Consider the following 27,528-nt stretch of genomic DNA (forward strand, 5'->3'; position numbering starts at 1 on the left):
TGAGAATTCATATATATATTTTCAAAGGTTACCAACAATGACATGATGAATGTTTAAACTTAAAAAGCTTTCACTAAATAATACTAAATACTGAGAAACAATATCTACTGTGACTAAAAACCAAACAATTCCCTCCAAATTTCATTTTCTGTAACATTCATGATAGAATAAATGACTTAAGGAATGTCTGTTGAGCTTGTGCACAATTTCAGTTTCGTTCATTTCTGTTTGGATTCCATTCCCGCCTGAATAAAAGTAATATCATCATTAAATGTCTCATGATGGGGTTTTTTTGAGCTCTTTTTTTAAAGCAAGGTCCCAAAGTTTGTAGGTTTTCATTAAGAGCTTTCTTCATCTGATGAGTCCAGGTACTTTTGCTGATGCTTAGAGTCCAGGTGAATGTCCCGTATAGCTAGGATACGTGTGAGCATGCTCTCCATCATGGTGCTATCAAGTGGCTGGGCTGAGTACCACACAGGGCTGCTGGGGTGGCAGGAGGCCTCGGGCTGCAGGTAGAAAAGATCTGGACGCTGCTTCACAGAGTTTGAGCTGCGGATACACAAGAGAAGGAACATTATAAAGTCTTGTTACTAAAAGCACCAGAAAAAGTGCACTTCTCCTTCAAGCAAGAGCAATTTGAATGAAGCTAATTTTGTGTGCAAAACTCAAGCTGCATCGTTCAAGGATCTGCATAATTCAAATCCAGTCTCAAAAATTCACAAAATCATCAAAAAAGGAAGAGAGTAATAAACTACAGTAAATGAATAGTTCACTCCAAAATTTCAAACGAGTGTTATTTTCATTCCTCTGTGAAACACAAAATGAGATGGAAGGCAGAAAATCCAAGCAAAACAAACAAACAAATGGAAGACAATTAAACATTTGAAGCTCTAAAATGTAGGGTAAAAAGTGTAAAATAGTCATAAAAGTACCCCATATTTTTTGCTGTTATAGTTTTTCTGAAGCCATACAACATTATGTGATTAAAACGTATGCTAATTTAGCACTAAATGCCTTCATTTCTCACATTTTCTCACAGTAACCAGACATAATGAAGTCCAACCTAAACAATATTCGGCATATGCAATTTGAAAGCTTTAGCAACAGTGTTATTTTAATATTATTAATATACTATTATAGTATTAATTAATATTTTAAATTAGCTTTTATTTTTACATTTTTAGTTATTTTAGTAATTTTGCTATAAGCTGTCATTTTTATTCTTTTTTTTTTATTAGCTTTATTTTTATTTCAGTTTTAGTAATTTTAGTTGTTTTTCATCTAATATTTGTGTTTTATTTTTGATTAACGAAAACAATTTTTAGTAGCTTTAGTTTTAGTTTACAAAAAAAAAAAAAAAAAGTTTCACAGATGAAGGACAATTTTGGCAGTAAAAATGACCATCCACTTTCACTGAATGTGTTCTGCCTAACATTTCATTTCCATTGAAAACATATAACTACAAGGTTGAAATGACATGACATAATACGTGATTCATGACAACTCTAATTTTTGAGTGAACTATCCCTTTAAAATAACACTCACCATTTCGAGAGATAAAACTCGTAGAGTCGGACAGGACAGCGTAAAGGGTTCTCCACATTCTCAGGCATCTCCAAAAACTCCTCTTCCACCGTCTCTTCCTCTCTCCTCCTTTTACCAGCTGGTGCTTGATGTTCAATTAACACAAATCAAGAAATATTATGAGCACAGATGCACGCTCTCATGACAAGATGCTCTGTAAAGATTTAAACACCATGTGGTCATTGCATCTTCAACACAGCCCTCACCTTTTTTGTCCTTTTCTTCTTCCTTGTTAGGTAGTCTGAAGCGAAGATAAGCAGTCATGCCACTTTTGGTGGTCTTTGAGCAGTGGGAGACATTGGAGAACGCAAGGCGTTGATGCTCTTCAATCGTTTTGAGGTTGAGCAACTTGGCTCCAAAAAACAGCAGCGTGTTGAGCAGAACAATAGGAGACAGAGCGCCCAGCTGCTTGCATTCCCAAAGGTACTCCTCCTCAACCCGCGAGTGTATATATCCTGAAGAAACAGAAAACCAGACGTCTTGATTGCCTTAAAAGAGTGAATTTTTAAATCTTGTACCAGGGAGAAAAAAAGAGTTTGGGGTAGGGTAGATTTTTATACTGTTTTTCAAGCCTGCGTTTATTTGATCAAAATTCAGTAAAACCAGTAATATTGTGAAATATCATTACAATTTAAAACAACTGTTTTCTATGTTAATATATTTTAAAATGTCATTTATTCCTGTGACGTCAAAGCTGAATTATCAGCAGCTATTACTCCAGTCAGTGTCACATGATACTTCAGAAATCATTCTAATTTGCTGATTTGGTGCTCAAGTACCATTTCTTATCATTGTTGAAAACTATTAGTATTTTTGTGGAAACAGTAATACTTTTTTTTCAGGATTCTTTGATAAATATAAAGAACATTATTTGAAAAAGATAAATGTTTTTAGATGATAAATGTCTGTACTGTCACATTTCATCATAGTTTTCACATTTTTTACTAGTCAATTTCAGTTCAGTTTCAGGGTTATTATAGATATACTAAAAAAAAAAAAAACCTTACATTTAATTTCAGCCTGTTGCCAAGAAAATATTTTTCATTTAGTTTAATTTGATGTAGTAAACTGAAATAAAAAACATAATAAAATTAAACAAAAACTAAAAAATTACCGTAACTCAATAAAAAACTATATTATAAAACGGATAGTTCCGGGCCTTGATTCTGATTGGTTGAGCCGCATTAGAAGCTGTTGTAAATTACTCTACAAACATACACCTTTGTTTACATCTGTGTGTTGCTCGGCAACCACTTTGTTGCAACCACAACCGTTTCCGAGGAACTACATTGTTTGGCAGAAGAATAATGTTTTTATTAATGCCATTACATTTGATTTACTTTGTTTTATTTTGTGAAACCTTGCTACAAATATGAAATAACCATTTTATAAAAGCAATAAGCCCCGTGAAGCCGTGGTTTACAGTGAATTTATAACAGCTAAGGGGGTTTTAGCTCTTAAAAATTCACTGTAAACCAAGGCTTCATGGGGCTTATTGCTTTAATAACATCTCAATGACACTAAAATAACACTGGTTCAGTTGTATTTAAAAAAGTTTTTGAAAGTAAACATATTCCATGTAGTTTCTCAATTGAAATGACGTCAAATTACATGTAAAACATTTTTATTAGCAATGCATGACATTTCAAGCTAATCAGCTTTACATGTAGACAGTCAGACTCTCATATACTAGTGTGCATACAAATAAGGAAAGGTTGTGCTTATAAATACTGAAAATATCTCTGAACAATAATACACAAGCTTTTGGATGATAATTTATTGAGCTGTTAACATGGCCTCAAAAGTTAGTCTAAATTTTTGGGAGTTTGGTTTTTTGAATAAGCAATATATCTGATAATCAATAGTTTTTTTTAGCATGCAACAAAAATGAGGAAATACTGAAAAGGACATTTACCTCCAGGAGGCAATGAATTTCCCCAGTCCTTCAGCAGTGTGGTGATGTCAGTGATGAACTGACTGTAGAGTGAATCCGTGAAGATATTTTCAAGACGCTCATTTTCAAGCAGGCACTAAAAATCGAGTGAAGACAGAATATGTCATTGAAAATGCTTATTAAAATAAAATAATTACATGTAATTACATTTATCTGAAACAAAGGATCAAGCTGGATTTAAGGGCAATTGATTTATTTTTTAAGGTCAAACCTGCTGAATGCCCAGGCACAGGTAGTAGATGCTATCGGGTTCATAAGGCTCGCCGTTTGGCCTGCGGACCTCCTTGATGAAACGGCACAGACCGTAACTGAGATCCGCAGAAGTGCACTGCAACACATCCCCCTTCATAGTCATGGGGCCTTCTGAATAAAACACAGTGGGAGAAGAAAAAGTTGCTAAGACACATGGTGGGTCAGCGCAATGTCACACGCAAACTGTGACGGTGACCTTTACTAACGACACACGCTGCGTGAGTCATGAAGCAGACGGAGAGGTAACGACTCCATGTTCTGACCCATATGTGTGAACTTACGGGACTGCTGCTCCTGTTCGCTCTGTCCTGTTTTCATTCTCACCCAGCTGGCCCAGGCTTCGACTCCGTACATTTGGTTGAGCTTTGTGCTGCAGGTACTGAGCCAAACACCGCCCGACGTATCGGTGCCAGATCGCTTACGACCCTGAACGAGACACAAAAACACAATTTTTATTACTAGACAATCTTTTTTTTAAAGTTAACTTAAGATTAAACCAAATAAAACAAATGGAGTATACAATATCTGGAAATATGCTGTTTTATGGCTCTTTGGATTAGGAAAAAGAATTTTCTTAGTGCTAAAATTACTAAAAGTGAAAAAAAAAAACTAAATAGAACCATTTAAAAACAAATTCATAGAAAGTACAAAATTACTAAAACTTAAATGAAAACGTAAAAATAAAAGCTAATTCAAAACATTAAGGCAGATAAATTATATTGTAGATAAAAATGATAGCTGACTAGTGCATAGAAAATGTAACTTCTATTCTATTATTATATTATATTCTAACTATTATAGTAATATTAATTCATTAATATTGTTTTAGTGTGCATTTTGTTATTAGGAGGATTAGGAAGCTTGAAGCTCATCTACAAGCAAGAGGACAAGAACTCAAATCAAATCAACTCAAATCAATTTATTTACTTAATTGGTAAGTAGTTATGTAATAATCAGGATAAATGCACAGTGAAAAATAAACCATTTGAGGTTAATACAATGACCCCTAATTATTGTACATTTCACTTTCTCATTTATTCGAAAAAAAAGAAAGAGATAAGAAAAGAAAAAGAAACCACTTTTCCCCCATCAGAGGCAGCAAGAATTTTACTGGCAAATATTTGAATGCAGCATTGATAATATAAATAATAATAAGATGATGATGATATAAACAAAGGCACTACATTCTCTCCAGAAATAAAAAATATATAAACAAATACATCAAATGTATAGGAATGAATGAAGCCAAAGAAAGATGATGCCTCAAGAGGTACAATACTTAAAAGCCTGAATTAAAATACCTGACACTAAGTAAAAACATAAACCATAACATTCATTGCAAGTAAAGCAGGCGCAGACACTTCAGACTGTAAAAAAAAACAAACAAAAAAACATTTTGACAGATGCCGACACATTCATCTCCTTTTATGGCGACTTTCTTCAAATGCAGCAGCCTCCATGGCAACCACTCCTCCATCATCATCTCCTTCACTTTCAGCTTCTTCTTCTCCCCATCTGGCCTGCATTCAGTCTCATTGTATTTGGCTGCGTGGTGTTATGTACAAAGTTCTTGGTATCTTTCAGTGTTCTTTTCTAAACAGCCTCTGCTTCACACTTTAAACAAGCTAGACGGTTCCTATTTGCCAGGTTCCCTCCGGAGGGAAACAAACCTTCCAAATGCCATCTGACGGCATCACACTTCTCACTGCACCCTTTTCTTCTCTTTCCTGTCAGGATAAAAATGTTCCTGCAGTTTTGAGGTCTCTATCAAATCCTCTCTAGCGTCACTGACACTTCGAATTGACAACTTTTGAACCACATTTTCCATCGCATTTCTTTTCCCGAAAATACCCTTTTCAAAAGTTCTCCTAGAGATCATCAAATCTTCGAATTCGGGGATTGGATGCGATATCTCAAATCTTTTTCTCTCTGCTAATTTTTACTTGTGGGGTACCAAGTCCAAGAAATGAGAATAAAAAAAAAAAAACGACCAATTCTTCATAGATTAAGCTAAGCTCACACAGAAATTGGAGCCGGTATTTTAAGCTTTGGAAAAAGCTTATTTCTGTCAGTAACCTAGTAAAGCTCTGTAATGAGCGACAGTCTGTAGGGGATGATGGGACTATGACATCTACATGTGTAATTTCAGCACACGACACATCTGAATAAGAAGTGTTAGAAGGAAGGGATCACCCACAAATGAAATGTTATTAGAGTTCATCTGTTTCACAGAAGAAAGAAATCATACAGGTTAAGAATTACATGAAGGAGTAAATGTCATTTCTGACAGAATGGTGAACTATCAGTTTGATGAAGACTTTTTTTTTTTTTTTTTTTTTCATAGCACATCCAAAACCAGGGCTGGATTCATATTTTTCTTAGAGCTTTTCGATTCATTTTTCAGCCAATATGGCATGAACAATACTGCTTATTTCCAGGGATAACAGTGACATTATTTATAAAATTAAATACTTTATTGAATTCATTTAGCCAGATGTACACAGATTCCTCTGACTGATTTAATGTTTATTAAACGGTCCACAACATTCGAAATGTAATGGGAAACCAACTTTTTTTTGATCATGCCCACAGTCCACAAATTAGCCCATTTATCGACAAGAGCAATTACATTTGTTCATCTCCCTGTGAACGTGAATAGTTTATTGCACAATGTCTTGTATAACCAAAGGTACACATCTCTACATAACTTTCCACAACTTCTCTATGTACAACAAAATAAAGTTGATAAAAGAACACCAAAACAGCCTTGTGATTTGCCATTGACAAATGGAAAACATCAATACCTATATCGGTCATGCATAAATCATTTTTAAAATGACCAGTCAAAATTGTAAACTACCAATATAAGACAATACAAGAAATGATACAAATGTTTTGGAGCAATTAACAGTCCTTGACAACAGATACAGCCAAATGATCTTAAATGTTACAAATCTTTTTAAAAAACTAAGCTTTGTAGAGAGAAAGAGTGTCTCTGAAGGCAATGCGCTCCTAAATATATATTGATCAACTTGTCATTTGACATGAGTCTTTTCTAAACCACACACTCAAAACCATTATGATAACCAATTCAAGTAAAAAACAAGACATTTAAGACTTTCAACCTTTCATTTGGCAGACTTCATAACTGGACAAGAGATTTTGGAAACACTTCAGTCTTTATCATACATCTAAAAGTTGGGAAACCACCCAATTCAACAGACTTCACACTTCAACCTTCCAAACTGTGAAAAGACTCTGGCCGATTCTCTGTCGTTCTGTCGCTCGTGACAAATGTCTCCCCAATAAGCCAGGAATCTGATTCTGTCAGATTACATACCCTTTTTCTGGGAGGGTGGCCGTCTCTGCCCCTCTTACGTCTCTTCAGCGTCAATACCAGTCTGTTCTCTTTAGCTGATCCAGGGTCAGCTGTTGCTGTGAAATGACATGACATACGTGTTAGAATTTTGGGAGATTTTACACATTACAAAAGCACAAAATCTGTTGTTTTAACGCAAGAGATCAAAAATGTGTAATGTCATTGAATCACGTATTAATAGCATTCCAGAATATCGCTTGTTTTTTTAATTATCATCATAACTCATCAGGAATTAAATATTAACCACATGAATAAAAAAGGGCATCGGAACATGCTATAAATGAAGGATAAAGGTCCTTTCACACTGAGTCCGATGCTTATTTAATAATTTGTTGTGAAAAAATTCACAGAACAATACAAAATGGAGTCTTCAAACAGTTGAGGATGATTTTGTTGTCCTTTCTCTTCTTAAAAAGAGAAGAAAGAGGAAATATTGGTTCCATCCAATCTTGAGATAGCGTAAAGAGGAAGGAGTTTTCCCCCTCCTTATTAAGGAGCTGTAGGATTATCCCGGGCGATTCAAAGTTTACTAGCGACAATGGAGCCACATATTAAAGAGACGACTACCAATTTCTATGAATTCAGTGTACAAGGACCTTTATAGTGCTTTGTGCTGCGAGACGAAGTGGATCAACTTGTCAGGACACCAAACTGGATTTTGGCGTTCGCTTGTATGGTGGCTCTGACTTGTTAAAACACCTCTCAAAATGCTTGCTACGGATGCAAAAAATGCCGAAAATCAAACACGATCCTAATTTTTTAAGACGGACTAAAGTTTCGGAGGCAGTGTGTAAACTTGATTGACAGAACATGAGGTTGTATTTATTTTTTAACATGCAAGCATTTTAGGCAAAAACTTTGGACTCGGTGTGCAATGACCTTAGGTCCATAAAGTGCTAGAAAAATGAAAATTCAATTATTTTAAGTTAACACTGAGTTAATCGAGAAATATCGGCAAAAAAGCATAAGGATGTTGGCATGTTTAACTAAATAAAAAACAGGGTTCCCACTCTTTCATAAACACCAGATTCAAGGACCTTTTAAAGCACCGTTTATTTTATATAAAGCACCTATCAAATTCACAACCCAGCATATAGTGTCATGAAAAACCTTACAGTACTTCACATTTCACTTACACTTAACATTTATATGAAACATTTTAGAGTAATATTGTTTTGAATGTGTAGGTTTCATAAATTTAGACCATTTTGATCAGTCGTGTTCAAAGGAATTTAATAAAATCCATTGAAGTCAGTACTGGTAATATTCAAATAAAATTTCTAAAATATTGATCAAATATGCATCAAACTGGTTTTTGCTGTAGTTCTTGTACAAGATTTAAATTTGAAAATTGCGCAATTTAAATGAATAAAAAGGGGTTAAATTTTGTAATAACACAGTAACCTGTTAACATTAAAGATTTGCACAATCTCTCAATAGAGACGTTACTCATTAATAAATAAACTCAAGCATGCAGCTGCTCAAAACTTCAATATTTTTTGAAAATATTTCATGAACATTTTAAACCTTATACATGTGCAAATAAATCTGCAAAAAAAAATAAATAAAATAGGACTTTCTATTTGCTTTTAAACTGTAAACGCTTTTCAGTAGGATGCTTTTCTTATTTTTCAAGTTCTACATTTTCTCCTTAGCTCCATGTCACAGTAAGTTTTGGGAGTTCATTTTTAGTCCATCTCCTATCCTGAAAAGGATTGACTAAAAATGAGCACCTAAAACTTACTGCCAGATTCTGGAAGATAAATTCTTCAAACAATGGTAATTACAATTTCTGTATTGCATTAGTTTTTAATATTTCTCATGGGGATTTAATCATTTTTGACTTTTCAATCTGAGTTAAATCTCTTTTTTGGGTCATTTCATCTATAAAAGAAAACCTGCTTAATAAATCTGCACACCTGAATAGAAGGGGTTTTACACTTCCAGCCTTCATGGACAATACCATGATTAAATACAAAATTAATAGTGGTTATTAAGATTGATGTGGTTTGGAATTGGTAAAATGTCCTTGGGGAAAAAAAAATCAGAATATCAACGTGCCTAATAAATCTGCACGAACTGTAAGATGTGCTCACTTTACACAGAGTGAGCGTGATCGCGAAACACTTGAGCGCTCTTTCAAATGTGATTTAAATACCCTGCATATTGATAGCGTGAAAATTAAATACAATATGTGACCCTGGACCACAAAACCAGTCTTAAGTCGCTGGGGTATATTTGTAGCAATAGTACTACTGTAAATATATCAAATATATCATTTTTGATTAGTAATATGCATAGCTAAGAATTCATTTGGACAACTTTAAAGGCGATTTTCTCAATATTTAGATTTTTTTGCACTTTTTCAAATAGTTGTATCTCGACCAAATATTGTCCGATCCTAACAAACCATACATCAATGGAAAGCTTATTTATCCAGATTTCAGATGATGTATAAATCTCAATCAAAACACTTAAGACTGGTTTTGTGGTCCAGGGTCACATATTAGAATGTTTGCGGAAGCAGGACACACACGTTGCGGGAGTGGGCAGTAATGGTCAGAAACTCAGAGGGAACGGCTTAAGAAACTGTCCCGCGCAGGGCTCTAGGTTGCGCTTCAACACACATGCTAAGTTTTTTCGCGCTACCCCATCTCCACCCCAATCATTAGTGCCGTTTCGTTCTGGCTTTGACAGCACATAGGACCGTTTTTGAAACAGCGCCATAAACAAAATTTATTTCAAATTTAATTCAAGCACTTTCAAGGACCTATGTTTGTTTTCAAGCACTTTCCAGGCCTTGAATCCATATGTCTGAAATTCAAGTATACTTTCAAGAAGCGTGGGAAGCCTGAAAAAAAAATAATTGAGATTAATTGCAACTAAATATTTGAATCAACGAACACATTTCTTAAATCTTAACTTACGGCGAGGAAAATCGTTTTCCAGATCTGGCTGCTCTGATGACAAAGACGTGGTCGGAGCAGCTACAGGCTCCTCTAGTTCCGTCGATGGCACCAGTGGCTTCACATTGATCCCAGGATCCTCAGCATCTGCCCAGCTGAAGGGTGTTGATCTGGCCTCTGACTCCAGATCACCACTGTAAGTGCTGCCCTGGTCTGAGCAAGACAATAAGTGCAATTCAATCAAATACTGAAGTACTTAAGTTCATTTGGATAGAAATGTTTGGATAAGCAAAAGGTCCAATAGTAATAAAATGTTTATGTACCATGTGACGCAGGCTTGTCTTTTCCCTTCTCCACATCGTCGTCTTCTACTGAGCTCTGAGCAGGCAGGCTACACTTAGTGTCTTTCTGTTCGGCAGCTTCTTGAGATTCAGGGATGACCATGGGAACAGGCACCTGGATGGTAACAGTACAAAATGATTCAAGATGAGCTTTAAACTATAGCACAGAATAATTTTAGATAATTACAAAGATGACATACCGGTAGAGGAAAGCCCAGTGGAAATGGTGTGTACTGGGTATATAGATGCATTGGCACTGGGATGTAGACTGGCACTGGAATGGGCACCGGCACTGGCACCAGCTTCACCGTCTCTCCGTTTTCATCAATCACTGAGGATGGAGAAAGTGTAAATGCAATGTCTTTTCAACATATTTTGTATTGTTTATGATTGTATGGCATAATGATTTCTGGCAGGTGTGATAGTAAAAGTGAGAAAGGCTAACCTGTTTCATACAAATTTGGAGGTACTGGAGGCTCTGGCTGACACTGGACGCCTTGCTCTTCAGTAATAGGTCTGCACATGAGAGCTTTGTTCTTCAACATTCTTCGATATGGAACACCAGCCACTGCAGCGTCGGTTTGTGTGCTGGCCTGTTAGAAAAATCATTACATATAAGGGCAAAAAAAATAAAATTACATTTTGGCAAAAAGCAGCACATTTTGGAAGATTTTTATGAAACCAAAATTTCAGTAGTCAATAGCAATTCCAAAACAACACCTTTATTTGTAATTATTTGAATTTTGTTGTATTTATTCTGTAAGTGTAAACATTTTTTGTCCTTTGTTACTTTATTTTTAAACTCTGATAAATGCATCTTTACATTCACTACCATTCAAAATTTTGGGGTGTTTCTAGTTTCTAATATTTACTCCAACATTCAGAGAAATCATTACAATTCAAAATAACTGTTTTCTATCTTAAAATATACTAAGTTGTAAATTACTCCTGTGATGGCAAAGCTGAATTCAGCAACCATTACGCCAGTTTTCAGTGTCACATGATCATTCTAATATGCTGATTTGCTGCTCGAGTAACATTTATTATGAAAGTTAGAAAACTTTGTGCAGATTTCCAACTTCAAAAATGTGAAAAGTGCATTGAGTGTCGAGGAAAGTGCCATATAAATGTAACAAATGAATTAAACAGTTCTGCTAAATATTGTTGATATTGATACATTCTGTAACATTAGAAATATCTTAATATATAAAATTGAATGCGTCCTTGCTGAAAAGTAATACTTAAAAAAAAAAACAGTAGCGTGTACTTTATACAACCCTTTGTAACACAAAGTATGTGTGCATCAGTACTTACTTCACCAATGTTTTTTGAGCTGGCATTTGAGGTAGGTAGAGCTCCTGCAAAGAAAATTAATATAATTAAAACATAAATTAAAAGATTTTGCAGTCTGATTCCATTTAAAGACGCATCAAAGAAAAACATGACAGCTGAATACCTGTGAGAGCAGTATTTCCAGGTAATGTGGAGGCCAGCGACACCACACCACCAATTACAGGCATGTCTTTCGACAGAGATAATGGAGCTTGGACTGTAGTGGTGTTAGACACAGTACCTTCAATCATGAAGCAACAAGTGTGAGTCCTTCTCATAATAAAATCAGTTTTGATAATTAAATTTTACAGTAGGACCACTGCACTGCAGGTCTTTATCAATAGGTTTCACTTTGCTAAATAAATAAATGTGGTAAACACAATGTCAACTGGTAGCTCTACTATACAGTTTTACATATAGAACTACATGGTGACGTACCGTTGCTTGCCGGCTGAAGAGGGGTAATGCACTTTGAACAGAACTGCAGCAAACAGGTCAGGTTACAGAAGTGTCTTGTTGTTCCATCCCAGACGAGGCTTTCCTTTAGTGAGCCCTGATTCTTACAGCCATGACACTTGGCCATCTGATATAAATTCATGCAGAAATGAAGCAAAAATGAGAAATAATTAAAAAAGGCTACAGGTGTATATATATATATATATATAGCATACAAAAGCAAACACTGACGATCAGTTCTCAATTTAATTTAACCCCAACTAAAGAGATGATTGTAAGGCTTTCTTGAAGAAATGAAGAACAGTTACAGCTAAAAGCCCCCCAAAATGTTCTCTCTAACCTCATAAAAGAGCACTGTGTAGAGAGACATGCACTCCTCTGTGCAAAACTCCTCAAGTTTGCCCCCAAAGAAGTTCTGAATGGTTTTGTGGGTCATGTTTTGACAGTAGGCACAAACCCTGCATTGACCTCCATGTCTTTTGGCAAGGTCATGTTTAAAAAGCAGTTTACAGCCTATAAAAGAAAGAATGAATGAATGAAAGGCAAGTAAATGCATGTGGAAAAGTGAGGCATAAACACCAAGCATTATTTAGAAAAGTCCTTGACTTGTTTTTCTTCAATTGTTTACATTATATACCAATTGGCCACACTAAACTTGAAGTAAATGGTTTACTCTAAGCAAGTAAATTAAAGTGTAGAATGAAATGTAATAATACTATGTGAACTGCATAATCCCAATAATAAGCAAAACAATAAAGATAGTTTAAGAACTATAGCACCCTGCACGTGACAGGAAAAAATATATGCATGTATATATTCGTTCCCACAACTTTAGTCATGATTTACTAATTCATTCCCTTATTTTTGTTCAATCATGGCCCCAATTTACTAATTCTTTCCCACACTTTAGTAAAACGTTGCCACAATTTACCAATTCATTCCCTCGTTTTGAACTAAAACTACAAATTAGGAAATTGAGGCCACGATTTATAAAAATGAGGGAACAAACAAGTAAATCAAGGAACCAGTTCTTAATGTGTCCATGAAACAATTATTTTTTTCCCACGTCATGTGTGGGGGCTCCATAAAGAACCACTGATTATAAGATTCAAGTAAAGAGGTTTCACAAACCTTCACAGCAGAAAGGTCTCGGCTGCTTTTCATATGTGATGATGTCTTTGACCACTTTCTCTATTTTGCAGTATTCGCACAAAGCTTTCACATTGCTTTCCCTTTTATATGTGTCGCAACATGCTCGAGAACAGAACAACCCTGCGTGACCCTAAAAAAAGGAAAAACATTTTTTGAAGAACTACGAAGAATAATAATGAACAAAATAATGAACTATCTGGCCAATATTGTCTGAAGCTTATTACAGAGGTGTTGTACAAAAGTAACATCACTCTTGCAATTGCGCTGTTCTGAATATCGGTCACTCTTGCTCATGTGACTGTTTTTGGAAGCCGTACCTTGAACTGGAAAATCTCAGGCTTTGAGCTGAACTGATTCTGGCAATGCTTGCACGTCAGCCGTACTGTGTCAGAGGACGAGGGAGGCTTGTTTGGCCATTGCTGCTGGCCGTCTTGTGAGTTTACCACAACAGGAGCCGGCACGTAAGTCGAAACCGGATTTTGATTGGATGGTGGTACAAAAGGTGGGGGAGGGTTGTGGTTTGGGGCAGGAACACTGGATGAAGTTTGAGTGGGCTGGAGATGGTCGGTGGTGGGTCGAGGTGGTGCAGTGCTCTGAGGCTGAGGTCCATGTGAGTTTCCGTTCATCTGGTTATGAGGTACAGATGCATTCAGTTTCTCCTACAGATTAAAAAAAGAAAAATTCTCATCTGATTTACTAAGACCAATATAATTGTGTGGAGGAAAGAGAGCACAAACTAATATTATCTAATAATTCTTTTAATTACAAGGAACAGAAGTATATATATATATATATATATATATATATATATATATATATATATATATATATATATATATATATATATATATATATATATATATATATATATATATATATATATATATATATATATATATAAATAAATAATGTGGATAGAAATAATGTCCATCTCATCACATTTATAAAAACATTTGCAAAAAATAAATAAATAAATAAACAAATACTGGTAATAAAAGACAGAATGCAATACCTGGAATTTGCCCACACAATCTAATGCGCAGAAGTTCCTGATGGACCCATCAGAAATGGCAAGGTGATATTGAGGAACGGCTACCTTCTTGCAAGTTGTGCATGGGAAAGAGGTGCCTAAAGATCAGAGCAAGACAGATTAGTACAAGAATTTTTTTTTTGGTGAATCTCAGAAAACCTCAAGATCTGAACCTCAAAATCTCAAGAATGTGTCACACATTGAACACAATGCAATTTTAAATAATTTTATTATAAAAATAGTTAATTTAACTTTGAAATAAGTTATGAAATTGTTTTGAATAATTTATAGTTTTATTAAAACAAAGTATTTTTTAAGACACTGAAGACAACTGTTTGAGAATTTATTTCTAATTTATTTAATTTAAAAAAAATAAGTTATAAAATAAATTGGATTCCAAACTTATTTTAAAATTGAAGTCTGGCTTAATTTAAAGTCGTAACATGCTTTGTTCTAGTAAAATAAAATAAAAAATGTACTAAAACAAAGCCTGATAATAATAATAATAATAATAATAAATTAAATGTGTTTAAAAATCATTTTAAATTAATAAAATAAATCACTAATGAAAATTACAAAAAAAAAAAAAAGTAGAAGTAAAACAACAATGAAATTGACTTTTTTCACATTACAGTAAAATATGCTTAAATGTCATCAAAGCAAACAGAAAAAAAAAAAATCAATTATTTATTTTTAAATGTGTTTTTTCCTCTTTTGATTTTGGGGTAAAATGTGACCTGGACACACAGAGGAAGATATTTGTCATGGTCTGTTACCACACAATAATTACCTGTCAGACTGGGAGATGCTTGACTCAGAGCCACACATCTTTGAGAGCAGAAGAATTCTGTGACACCCTGTATGTTTGTCCCTTCCATCATTTGCTCAATATTTTTGATATCTTGGCAGTAGGGACAGTGAAGCCTCTTGCCACTTTTCTGCAACACAGTGAGAAAGACAACAGCTTTAAATCTACAAAATTATTTTGTTTTTTGTATATTTTTGGGCTTTTCACTTTTATTGATTGCAAAGTTATAGCAGAGAGGAAATGGGATCGGGAGACAATTCAAATTCAAATCTGCATATCCCACAGAACGTAAAAATGGATGAATCACACCATGAATAACAAACACAGCTTGAGCAGAGAACAGCAAGTTCATTCGTGTATCGGTGGGGTACCTGTTTGTAATTGGCGATGCATTCGGTGCAGCAGAACTTCTTAATACTATCTTCTATCTGAACCAGGTGATAGTTTCCTGAGGCTGTACAGTTGCCACAGTTCTCACAGTAGCTCATGTAAAGGTTTCTGGAGGATCTGAAGCGTGCAAAGCATTCATCGCTGCACAGCTTGTGCACGGCACCCAGATGAGTCACTTCATGCTGAATCTGTAAAGCAAAGAAAAAATTGCATGTCTTAAACACAGCATTTAACTGAATGGATTCCAAGTTGCATCGACAGTCTATGACCTTGCAGTGGGCTAAAGAGATGTTTACGCAAGAATTGTGACTGTTTACTAACATAAGCGTTGAGTTTTTAAGATAGCCTGTCACTAAATTCTGAGGACAATTATATATGGCTAATTTTACCTTCTATGGTTTTTCCCTGGTGATATTATTTTTAAAATCAACATACATTTATGATTGTTAATGTGGTAAATTTAAACAAAAACAAAAATAACTCTTAACTTATCAAATTGTGCAAGAGGCTCATTAGCTCATAATGCAAGATAACAGCACCGAAAATGTGTTTTCAAGATAATTGCCCCCTCGAGCAGGATTATACCATGTTGAGGTCCATAATTCACCCATGTCTGTTCTAGTTGTTTGTGAACATCTTGTACTCTTTATTTGGAAAACTGAATGCATTTCATCACACTGTACTTACAAATAACCTACTTCACAATCTGCATTTACCAAAAACAACTCAACTCATAAGGGAGTAACAAATTAAGCAAAAAGCAAAGCAACAAAATGTTTGTTTCATCTAAATTTACATCACGTGTATAATTTAAGCCTTACCTCTTTAACCAACTTACAAACGCCGCATTGTGTATATAGATCTGGAGGTGCATCTTCATATCTGTCTTTATAAATATTTAGACAAGCTAGGCTGCAGAACTCCTTTAGTGTATTCATAGGGCCCACTGGGATGGTTATCAAGTCCTTTAGATTGACAATGACCCTTTGAAACAATAAAGATAATAAAAATGATCACATTAAATTATGCAAATATCTGAACCATTATCAAGGTTATATAATTGATTTACACATTTTTAAAAGTTAGCTGTTCCTCCGAAAACGTCTGACACTATTTATTCACCATTTTGTCATTCCAAATGTACCTTTTTCTTCCTTGGAACATAATAGTAATTGTTTAGATTTTCTCAGCTGTTGTATTCCATACAAAATAACCTCCAAAAATGACTATGGATTTACCAACAGCTTGTGTCATTGCAAACTCTCTTTTGGCATTAAAAAACTACTGTTAGGATTTACTTAAAAGACACACAGTGAAAAAGGCTTGGACGCAGTTATTTTTGCAGCTGACCTTATTGCATATGCATTTGTAAGAGTTTCCCTTTCAGATGCAAAATTAATTTGGAGGAGAGCATTTACATGAATCATGCAATGTAAGTTTGCAGGAGTCAGTTTACTGGTATTTATGCCATTGTTTAATGTCCTGCTTTTGGTAGTTCACGTTGATCATGAAAATGAGCTGGCTGTGTTTATTAATTTGCACACTGTGTCAGAAGGTCACCTGCAGAACTTTCCACTCCCATTGGCGCTTTTATGGAATTTGGAGATACATTTAATTATAAAGTAAACAACAAAGTATATAAATAATCAGAACTCACTTAAGGCAGAGGTTGCAGGTCTTCTTAGGGGCAATAATGGGGGTAAACTGAACTGAGGGTAAACTGAAACTAGTTAGACACACGGTGGAGCAAAACAGCTGGTTGGAGCCTTTTCGCTGGAATGCTGTTTGACCCTTCTGGAGGACTTTAGAACAGCCTGAGCAGCAGATCCTCACTGTGGGTGGAGGAGCATGGACCTGGGGCGGTTGGGCAGGAGGCTGTAGGTGGGTTTGTGGCATCATCGGCGGCTGCATTCGAGGGTGAGTTTGGATTTGAGAATGCATCTGGGTCCTGGGCTGCAGCCGGAGCTGAAGCTGAGTTTGGGTTTGGGCTGGCAGAAGTATAGTGGTTCCTCTGAGTGATGCAGTGTTCTGGGACATCACTGAGAATGAAGATGCATGGGAGGGTGCCATAGATGCTGTGTGAAATAAAAGTTGTTAAGTTTGATTCATTTCTGTGAATCAGTTCAGTTTCATAAAACTAATTTTTATGAACTGAAATGTTGTAGAAAGAATACGCACACTATCTTTGGAAAGATTAGGGTGAGTACTTTTTTTTTTAAATAAGAGATTGTTGTTTCTTATTTGTCTGTTAATTCCTTAAGCTGCATTTAATTGATCAAAAAAAGTAGTAAAAACAGTAATGTGAAATATTGTTACAATTTTAACTGTATGCTATGCTATATTGTAATTTTCAGCAACCAGTCTACAGTTTCACATGATCCTTCAAGTAACATTTCTTATCACGGCTGAAAATTGCTTTACTGCTTAATATTTTTGTGGAGAACCATGATTAATTTTTTCAGAATTCTTTGATGAATAGAAAGTTCAAAAGAACAGCATTTATTTGTAATAGACATCAAATTTTGGAACATTATGAATACCTTCACTGTCACTTTTGATCAATTTAATACATCCTTGCTGAGTAAAAGTATTTTTTTGTTTATTTTAACAGTATAGGTATATATATTATTGATTATTACATGATTTGATGATTTTTTTTTTTTTTAGAACATTTTACTTGTGTCTTGAAAGTTGTTTCATTAAATATTTTCTTTAGAAATTAATCTATTTTGCTTTAATGGCTGGATGGTGAAATTAAGGTTTCTTAGAATGGAAAAAAGCCATTTTGAAGCAAAACACATAAATATTGAGATCTTTATCGACCATCATCAAAAAGCTGAAAATGACTGATACATCACCCAGACCTCATGTCACACAGTTATTATGGAGGGTAACAGTAAAGCTGATGATAAACAGTGATGTGACGAAAGTGAAATCTTTATGCACTCACCAGAAACTGCATCACTGCTGTTTCCACTAACAGAGAAAACAGAGCTAATCCTCAGTTCATCTGATGCAGAGGAGGCCTGAAATGATTCAAAAGTCATTACCTATGCAATAATAAATATGTTTTCACAACAGATTGAACAAGACAGAACAAGACCAAATCTTACCTCATTCTCATTATTTTCAGAACTGTCAAGCTCCTGTTTAATACGGCTCATGTCGGACGGCATTAACGCTTTATCATATTCTTCATCAATAGGCTCATCCTTAATTTGTATTACAGGTGAGTAACTTGTTTCTCTGTCTGCGTTTTCAGAAGCAGGCTCCGGCTGCAAAAAAACACTATTATCAAACATCACAGTCCTATTTAACACTGAAACAACACTATCAAGCAGCCAAAATTGTGAAATAGGACTAAAACAATCCTTCTCCTTCAAACTCAAACTCAGCGGCCACTTCATTGAGCCAACCTGTACATATGTACATATCAGCACCCTGCTGTGCAGAATTTAAGGGAATGGTTCACCCAAAATTGAAAATTTGCTTGAAATTTACTCATCTCTCTGGCCATCCAAAATGTAGAGAGTTTAGGATTACATCATTCATTCACCAATGGATCTTCTGCAGTGAATGGGTGCCGTCAGAATGAGAGTCCAAACAGCTGATAAAAACATCACAATAATAAACATGACTCCAGTCCATCAATTAATGTCTTTTGAAGCTAAATCCTGCTGGATCAATCATGAAGGCGTTTTAACTTTAAAAACCGACATATTTGTTTAGAACTGTTTAAACGTGTAAATGGTGCTTGATCTGTGAATATTTCTCTACTGATTCAGATTAGATGACTTTTTCTCTGGAAAAAGTGATATTATGGACTCATATTTTAGCCAGAAACAATGGGTTGAAATAAAAAACATCTTACTGATATATTTGTTTCTTACATACATGCAGCTTTTCACTTCACAAGACATGAACTGATGAACTGGAGTTGTGTGGATTACTTGTGGATTATTGTGATGTTTTTATCAGCTGTTTGGACTCTCATTCTGACGGCACCCATTCACTGCAGAGGATGTAATGCAAAATTTCTTCAAATCTGTTCCTAAGAAGAAAGAAACTCATCTACATCTTGGATGGCATGATGGTGAATACATTTTCAGCACATTTTCTTTTTTTGGGGTGAATTACTCCTTTAAAATGTTTCGGGAGCAAAAGTGGGTCAATATTTTTTCACCTATACTTACAATAGCATCACTTCGCGATGACTCAATCCTAAGCTCAGACTGTACGTCTTGGATATCTGACACAAGAGGACAAAAGAAACATTTTGAAATTCTCTTAACATGGCATCCAGCTCATCATAAAACCAGTAAACGTATACCAGAGTAAATTATTCACGGGGAAAAAAGCAGTAGAATTACTGAAAATAAATTGTATTTAGAATAATTTCATGTTGTTTTACCTATAATAGTGTCTGATAAAGGGGTCACGGGGGTGTCCTCAGAAACCTTCGCTCTCTCCTCATCCATTTCTAAAGATCCATTGATAGAGGAGCTGTTCTCTTCTGTAGTCAAAAAGGATCCCAATTTTAAAAGAGTCCAGAAAAGTTAAACTACATTCTGATTTATAGCTACCTCACATTAAAGAACTATTTCCTTTAAAAACCAAATAATGATTTACTGCATAATTATGTTTAAACAATGGGTCTCATTCACTAATAATGGCATGGATTTCTTTGTATTTATATGCACAGCTGAACTTGTCACAAAAAACATCTGCCTAATTCACAAAACGAATATATATAAATTTGGTTTGTTAAAAATTTGTTCTCTAAGGTTAAGAAATTTTGACTATTTTATAGACCCAATAATGTGTGGTTTCAGTTGTTCCTACATTTTTTTGCAAATAAATTTCATGCACAAATTTGTTTCTACACATGCTTAGTCAGTCAGACCCATTATCACTGCAAAAATCTTTTAGCATATGACAGTTTGCTTAGTAAATTAATTTTCAAACTCACCTGCATCTGCACCACTAGTTGGCAATCCATCTTGACTTTCATTTTTATCATCGCAATTCTTTTCCATCTGTTCCAAAGCCTTCTGAGCAAAACTACTGTCTATTTCCCAATCATCTTCATCTGTTCCAAAGACCGGAAGTCCATCGAGCTCATCATCCACTGGCCGACCACTGCTGCCCTCACCCTGATCAGCAGATGTTTTGACATCAAGCTCTAAAGGATATAGAAAAAACAGAGATGGTTTAATACACCAACATGTGAGATGAAATGAATAAAAACTGACTAATAGAAACACCAAATGGAGTTCCAAGTAGAGCAAACTGAAGGGAAATGGAGATATTTGGTTTCTTACCTGATGACTGGTCCATCTGGCCAGATCCGCTAACAGAGTGCTGACTTTCTAGAATTCAAAACACATGAGGGGAGTGAAATTTTTAGTTTTGGTATCAACATACTGGAAAAAGAAAAGAAAATTTAAGGAACAAAAGGGCAGCTGACACATAACACAAACCTTCTTTCACTGTGTCTGCAGCATGAAATTGACATTATTATGCAGAAAAAAGCAGACTTTAATTCCCTTACAAGCCATATTTATTTACAAAACATTTCATACAGAATAGTAATTCAAGGTATGCTACACTCACAAAATGAGAAGCAACATTCAGTTGTCAAGACAACTGAAATAAAATATAAACATGTCAAGATTAAATGTTAAAAACATTTAAATGCAAACTGAAACTGGCTGTTTTATACATATAACTGTGAAATGTACCAGTGACATTTACATTAAACTTCGATTTATGTCAAATAAATAGCAAAACAAAATTAGAGCTGGCAACAAACATGGAATGAGTGAAAATTATGTTTGCAAGTGCAAGTCTTCTGGCCACCTATTCAGAACATGCACGCTTGAAAGTCAAATTGGCCAAATGTTAGCACATTAATTCACATACATGTAAATGATCCTCACATAAATACGTGCTTTTCTTTCTCCAACGTCTTTCTTTTTTTTTTGCACAAAGGCCTCTGGCTAAGAAATTACAGCTACACTTTTACATCTTCAACTTTGTTTTTTTTTGGCGTTCAATAAACATTTCTCATTATTATCATTATGTTGAAATCAGTGTGCTCTGTGCTGCTTTCATTTTTTGATGAACAAAGTTAAAAAGAATGTTCTTTGCTTTGTCCACTGCTCCGGGTGTGTGTGTTTGTTCACTACTCACTGCTGTCTGTCTGTGTCTGTGTCTCTGTGTGTCTGTGTGTACCTACTTAACCATATTTTGGGGACAAATTTGTACCCAAAAGTGAGCTAAACCTGACAAAATCTCCAAAAACCTCCCTTTGGGGACGTCCTCATTTGTAAAACTGGTTTAAAAATAAAGTAAACAAAGGTTTTTTGAAATTGTAAAAATGCAGACAGTCTCCTGTAAGGGGTAGGTTTAGGTGTAGGGTTGGTGTAGGACAATAGAATATACGGTTTGTACAGTATAAAAACCATTACGCCTATGGAATGTCCCCATTTAGATAGCTAAGTAAACATGAGTGTGTGTGTGTGTGTGTGTGTGTACTTGGATGGGTGAAATGCAGAGCACAAATTCTGAGTATGGGACACCATACTTGGCCACACGTCATGTCCTTTCCTTTATTACATAAGATGATCTATGATATTTTAATAAGTTAATTTCAAGTGTCAAGGCCCTGTGAACTGCCTCTATGTGTATCATCACCAACTTTTTCATCTCTTTCTCAGAATTTCCTCCCTCCTTTGAGCGGTGTTAATTCTCTCTCTGTATCTCTTTATGCTTGCTCTACTGCTCATGCTTCAGACTAACTGACTGAAAAACAGCTTTTTTACAGAAATTTATAATGGGATACATTTAGTAGATTCCACAGATTATTTAAAGGTGAAGTATGTAATTTCTGTGCCACTATTATCTTTTGGGAAATCAAATAAATAAAATTTCTAACTTGTCTTTTAATCTACTTTGACAGTTTTCATTATGTATTTCACAATTCACTTAAATATTTATTTTTAAGTAATTTGGTCATCCATAAAAAGTATGCATTAAATTGCCAAAGTTGATAAGATTGTTTTACAATAAGAAGTTGCATGTTACATGTGAACTGCCCAACTTTTTAAAACAAAAGCACATTAAATAGATCACAAGCTTTGATATTGAAAAAGAATGTCAACAAAATAGCAGCTTGTGCTGTTTAACAGTTCAGAAATAAGGTGGTGTCTCATGGAACAGAGAGTAGACTGTTTTCCGGATTAAGTGTGAGATGAATCATCAATATTTAGACAAAGAGGTGTCAGCCGGCTAGAGTTGAATCCTGCCAACTTGTAGGACTACACTAGCATACAGACAGCTTGTAACTTTTTTTGCATTGTCATCTAAAGATCGGTTAGCTCATATCACATCAAACCGTACAAGGTATTATTATTATTGTTATAATTTATTCTCAAATAATTTGAGAATAAAGTATAACAATAATAATACTTTGCACGGTTTGATGTGATATGAGCTAACCGATCTTTAGATTAAATTGCCATTGGTAGCATGATTTATTGTAATGCTTTTTTCCTCAGTTGGTCAGAACAAACGTGGCAGACTTGTTGCTTACTTGTTCAGATGACAATATATGGTGAAAATTCTTATTTGGGTCATGTATTCAAGTCAAGTCAAGTCATCTTTATTTGTATAGTGCTTTTAACAATACAGATTGTATTCCAATGTATTCCAAGATGTAGGCTAGAATCTGTGATTGCAAAGTACAGTTAACATCCACACCGGTGCGGTGACTGACAGCTACACATTCACCTCAAAACATTAGATTAATCCGCGGTGAAGCCGTGCCGGAGCACAGCCCACTCAAGCAAGATAATTCCGCACACAGCTGCAATTCCAGGTTTTCAAACAGAGATGGCGACAAAGAGGCAAAACTTATGGACTGCAGCTTTAATAATAGTAATTTTTGGTATTTTATTGACAAGGACGGTGACAGAAAACACAGGAAATAATACATATATGCAAGCCGCAGAAATACCACAATAACACATGCCGGAGTACTCACACTACCAGCCCACTGCTCAAGCTTTTCCATCCATTCAATTGAGCCATTGAGTCCTATTCATATTTAGTTTTATATTGAAGCCCAGCTGATTCATTCCCGTGCCATATGAAAACCAGAGAGATCCAGATGAACCTGACAGCAAACCTGCACTCTCAGCCTCATGTTCACGCTTAGATCTCTGTGACATTACGTGGGTTCACTGCTGGAACTGAAAATCTGCTGTAGTCAATATTTAGCACTGCAAAACAGCTTGAAAATGTCAAGAACACTACTGAGAATAGATTTTGAATGAAATGAATGTAAAACTAATGAAAGTAATTATTATTTTAATAATAAAGCAAGGGTTTATATAGAATTGCAGATGAGCTTCTATTACAAATCTTCTAAGTCAAGTTTTATTACAAAAATGGAAATGTGCAGTTTTTCTGCATGGTAAATTACACCGACGTAGCTGTATATCTGTAAACAACAACACACAGCACATAAAACAGGAAAAGTAATGCTAATTTGTATAGCAAATAATGACTTGTTGACAGTGGTTAACGTCAACAGCAAATCGTTTTTGCAAGCCATTTATATTCCGTAATGTGATGTAGGACATTTACGGAGGGAAAAACTGTAGGTCAATTGAAAATGTTATTTATGACTAGTTTTACATTAACTAGCATTAAATCTATCTATCCATCTAAATTATGCATATTTCTACAATGCTTTTAATCTGATTGTCATTTGCAATGCTTCATGGGATTGCAGTTCTTTCCATCACTAAAACTGTTTAGTACACAGTCTTATATCTTTGTCTTTTTGTCTGATTTTCAAATACTTTTTTGCTTTAAACCAAAGCTTGTAATGTTGTGATTCAGCTGGTTAGTTTGGTTCATGGCTTATAACTCTTTAATAAAGCCTTTTTAAAAATCCCTATGAGAAAAACACCTCCAGGACCAAGGACTCTGAAAAAGTAGGCCAGACACATTCTTTTATTTTTCAATAATTTGTTACACTTGGAAGTATGTCACAGTATGAAAGAAAATATCTGTTGCTTCTACCGATTCATTGTGAATTTTTGAATATTGTAAACATTTTATCAAGTATGATGGAAACATCATTATATGATGGATCCATCATATGTCAATAAAATTGACAATTTAGTAGTTAAATACAGTTCTTAGTAAGGCAAGGTACACTACCAGTCAAACGTTTTTGAACAGTAAGATTTTTAATGTTCACCAAGCTTGCATTTATTTGATCCAAAATACAGCAGAAGCAGTAATATTGTGAAATATTTTTACTATTTAAAATAACTGCTTTCTATTTGAATATATTTTCAAATGTAATTTAATCCTGTGATCAAAGCTAAATTTTCAGCATCATTACTCAGTGTTCAGTATCACATGATATCATTCTGATATGTAGATTTGCTGTTCGAGAAACATTTTTTATTATTATTATCATCATCAGTAACAGTTGAGTAAATTTTTTCAGGATTCTTTAATGAATAGAAAGATCCAAAGATCAGCATTTATCTGAAATAAAAAGCTTTTGTAACATTATACACTATACCATTCTTATACCACTCTACCAAGCTTTTGGAACCAGTATAATTATTATAATTTTTTTTAGAAAGAAATTACAGAAATTAATACTTTTATTTAGCAAGGATGCTTTAAATTGATCAAAAATGATGATAAAGACATTCATAATGTTACAAAAGATTTCTATTTCAGTTCTTCTGAACTATCTATTCATCAAAGAAACCTGAAAAAAATCTACTCAGCTGTTTTCAATAACATAAAATGTTCATTAATAATAAAAGTTATTTTAAATAGTAAACATTTTTCACAATTTTACTGTTTTTGCTGTACTTTGGATCAAATAAATGCAGGCTTGGTGTGCAGAAGAGACTTCTTTAAAAAAAAAACATTAAAAATCTTACTGGTCAAAACCTTTTGACTGGTAGTGTATATAAATGATATAGCATTTGCTTTTAGCTATTATTACTGTTAATATCACTACAAAATTTACACACAATTTATATCAAACCAGTGTAAAAAGAGGAGCCTGAAAACAGATAATTTGACACACCTGACTAGCACCTGACGCGGCTTCTTCAATGGAGCATCATAGCCAAGCCACTACTCTGGGTAGGGATGCTCTTTTGTTGGTTTTCTGTCCACAAAGTGGAAGGAACGTACAAAAGGACGTTTGGGTGTTTTTTTTTCAGGTTCAAAGCCTTCAACCAGAGTCTGAGAGCTTCGCCCTCCTTTTAGAGGTGGATGCAGGTTGTACAGGGCTCCACAGGTACATTCAGCCCGTAGTAGAGTAATAATAGTAAGAATTTCTTCCAATTATTATGGCACCCTCTAACTGAACATACAATAGTTGACATGGCTGAAATGAATAGACTCACTACTAAACAGCTTCCGGTGTTTAGTCACATCAGCCGGAAGTTCAAACACAATCGGAAGTGTTCCGCTTACGACCAGGTAAGCACCAGGTAAGAGTCAGGAGTCTGACGTAAAAATTCTTCAGTGACAGGGGCGGGGCTAACGCAGCAAATTACGTATTTCCGGTTCCCTGGTTGAGAGCACGGTGACGTCACAGAGGACTGCGCGTGCAGTTCTGCAGCTAGAAAACATACCTTAAAATAAACTAAAATGAACCTAATTGGTGCATATGCCCATTTATTTCAATATCGGTGTCACCAGCATTACCATGAAAACTAACCCACATGTGCACGCGATGTGCTATACAATTACTGACTCCCCTGCGTGAATCTGCATTGAGAGATGCCTGCTGCAGACTCCCTGCATGCATTACATTGTTCCGCCATGTTAATAATGCAAACCAATATATTTGTTTTAAAAAGGCGATCTCGTGTTCTCATAAGCGCGTAATAATGGTTTTACCATAAAATTTAAGGAAGAAACTACGGATCATCAGCATCGTACTCACAGACCCGCGTTGTGCATTTGCGAGCGTGCTAGCAGGCTACATATGAGAGGGAACAGAGAGGAAATGATGCTTTACATGGAAAGAGAGTTGTGTGAGAGTTGTAAATATATACTTACGAAGAGATAAATATCAGCTGTCAAACTGGGGATTTCATACGCTCTCTTGATGTTTTAAACGTCTTTCGATCTTCACTGTTGTATTGTACGTACAAAGCCTTTCGCCAAAAGCAACAACGCGAATCGAGCTCCTGCTGCTTCCCAACAAGCTCGATATGTTTTGCTGCACCCAGGTGTCCAGGAGGGAAAATGCAGGGCCATGAACACAATGGGGAATTATTCATGTGCAATTATTATATAATATAATTTTTTTTTTATTAATAAAGTATCTCCATAATACCAGCCTGAACAGTGTGAAACAGTGTTGTGTGTTATTTAGCAACAATTAACTTAGAAAATCTATGTATGCAAGTACACATTCTCATTCAATACCAGAACAAAGATTTCTCATTCAATATAAGAGCAAATATAATGCCGTTTTCCATCCATTTATGGAAAATAAAATAAAAAGTTAGATGCAAGGAAACAGCAGAGTAGAACCAATGTATATCAATTCAAGTGTATTTTACTGATATCAAAATTATATTTAAGGAGAAATGTGCCCTCATATAAATAATAATAATAAGAGAAAGAGGGAGAATAAAAAAAGAATAAGATGATAAGCGATTAAATATTAAATCTTTATCAAATATCAAACCCCTTAAATGGTGATCTAATCAGTCACAAATACGGACCTTTATTTTGAAAACCGTACATAGCTCATTAACATCTATCAAGCTATTTTAAGAGCAGCGTTAAATTACCGAGGTTGCCTATATGTCAGCATCAGAATCAAATCTTAAAAAACTTGATGTGGAACAGACACAGGCACTTCGGATTTGTACTAGAGCGT

The 27,528-nt window shown here is 35.0% G+C and overlaps 1 protein-coding gene across 3 annotated transcripts; it reads right to left on the bottom strand.

The window, feature by feature from the left end:
- si:ch211-266o15.1 (zinc finger MYM-type protein 4) lies at positions 1-26,881 on the bottom strand. Of its 3 annotated transcripts, none has more exons than XM_058749275.1 (29): positions 26,697-26,881; positions 20,906-20,953; positions 20,554-20,766; positions 19,996-20,097; positions 19,778-19,833; positions 18,698-18,859; positions 18,535-18,610; positions 17,242-17,659; positions 16,406-16,568; positions 15,566-15,772; positions 15,177-15,324; positions 14,369-14,484; positions 13,674-14,015; positions 13,336-13,486; positions 12,545-12,717; positions 12,187-12,331; positions 11,873-11,989; positions 11,731-11,774; positions 10,862-11,009; positions 10,617-10,747; positions 10,399-10,531; positions 10,097-10,288; positions 7,131-7,225; positions 4,072-4,216; positions 3,750-3,898; positions 3,500-3,614; positions 1,791-2,039; positions 1,546-1,669; positions 1-549 (listed from the first exon to the last, which is right to left on the bottom strand). In XM_058749275.1, exons 2-29 carry the CDS (start codon positions 20,919-20,921, stop codon positions 339-341), a joined length of 4,341 nt encoding a protein of 1,446 aa, XP_058605258.1. In that variant the 5' UTR covers positions 20,922-20,953; positions 26,697-26,881; the 3' UTR covers positions 1-338. The 3 variants fall into 3 exon arrangements, with proteins under 3 accessions (XP_058605258.1, XP_058605255.1, XP_058605256.1); XM_058749272.1 differs by having other exon boundaries at positions 3,750-3,901; XM_058749273.1 differs by lacking the exon at positions 26,697-26,881 and adding an exon at positions 25,711-26,057 and having other exon boundaries at positions 3,750-3,901.
- Positions 26,882-27,528: the final 647 nt, after the last annotated feature.

Source organism: Onychostoma macrolepis, chromosome 17 (genome assembly GCF_012432095.1).
Source record: "Onychostoma macrolepis isolate SWU-2019 chromosome 17, ASM1243209v1, whole genome shotgun sequence".
In the NCBI taxonomy this organism is placed as follows: Eukaryota; Metazoa; Chordata; class Actinopteri; order Cypriniformes; family Cyprinidae; genus Onychostoma; species Onychostoma macrolepis.

Bases quoted from the DNA above. Each gene is read 5' to 3' on its own strand.
- si:ch211-266o15.1 (XM_058749272.1), bottom strand. The intron at 15,773-16,405 runs GTAAGGCTTAAA...TTTGCTTTACAG, and splicing joins TTTGTAAGTTGGTTAAAGAG to ATTCAGCATGAAGTGACTCA. The intron at 14,485-15,176 runs GTAATTATTGTG...TCTGATCTTTAG, and splicing joins AGCATCTCCCAGTCTGACAG to GCACCTCTTTCCCATGCACA.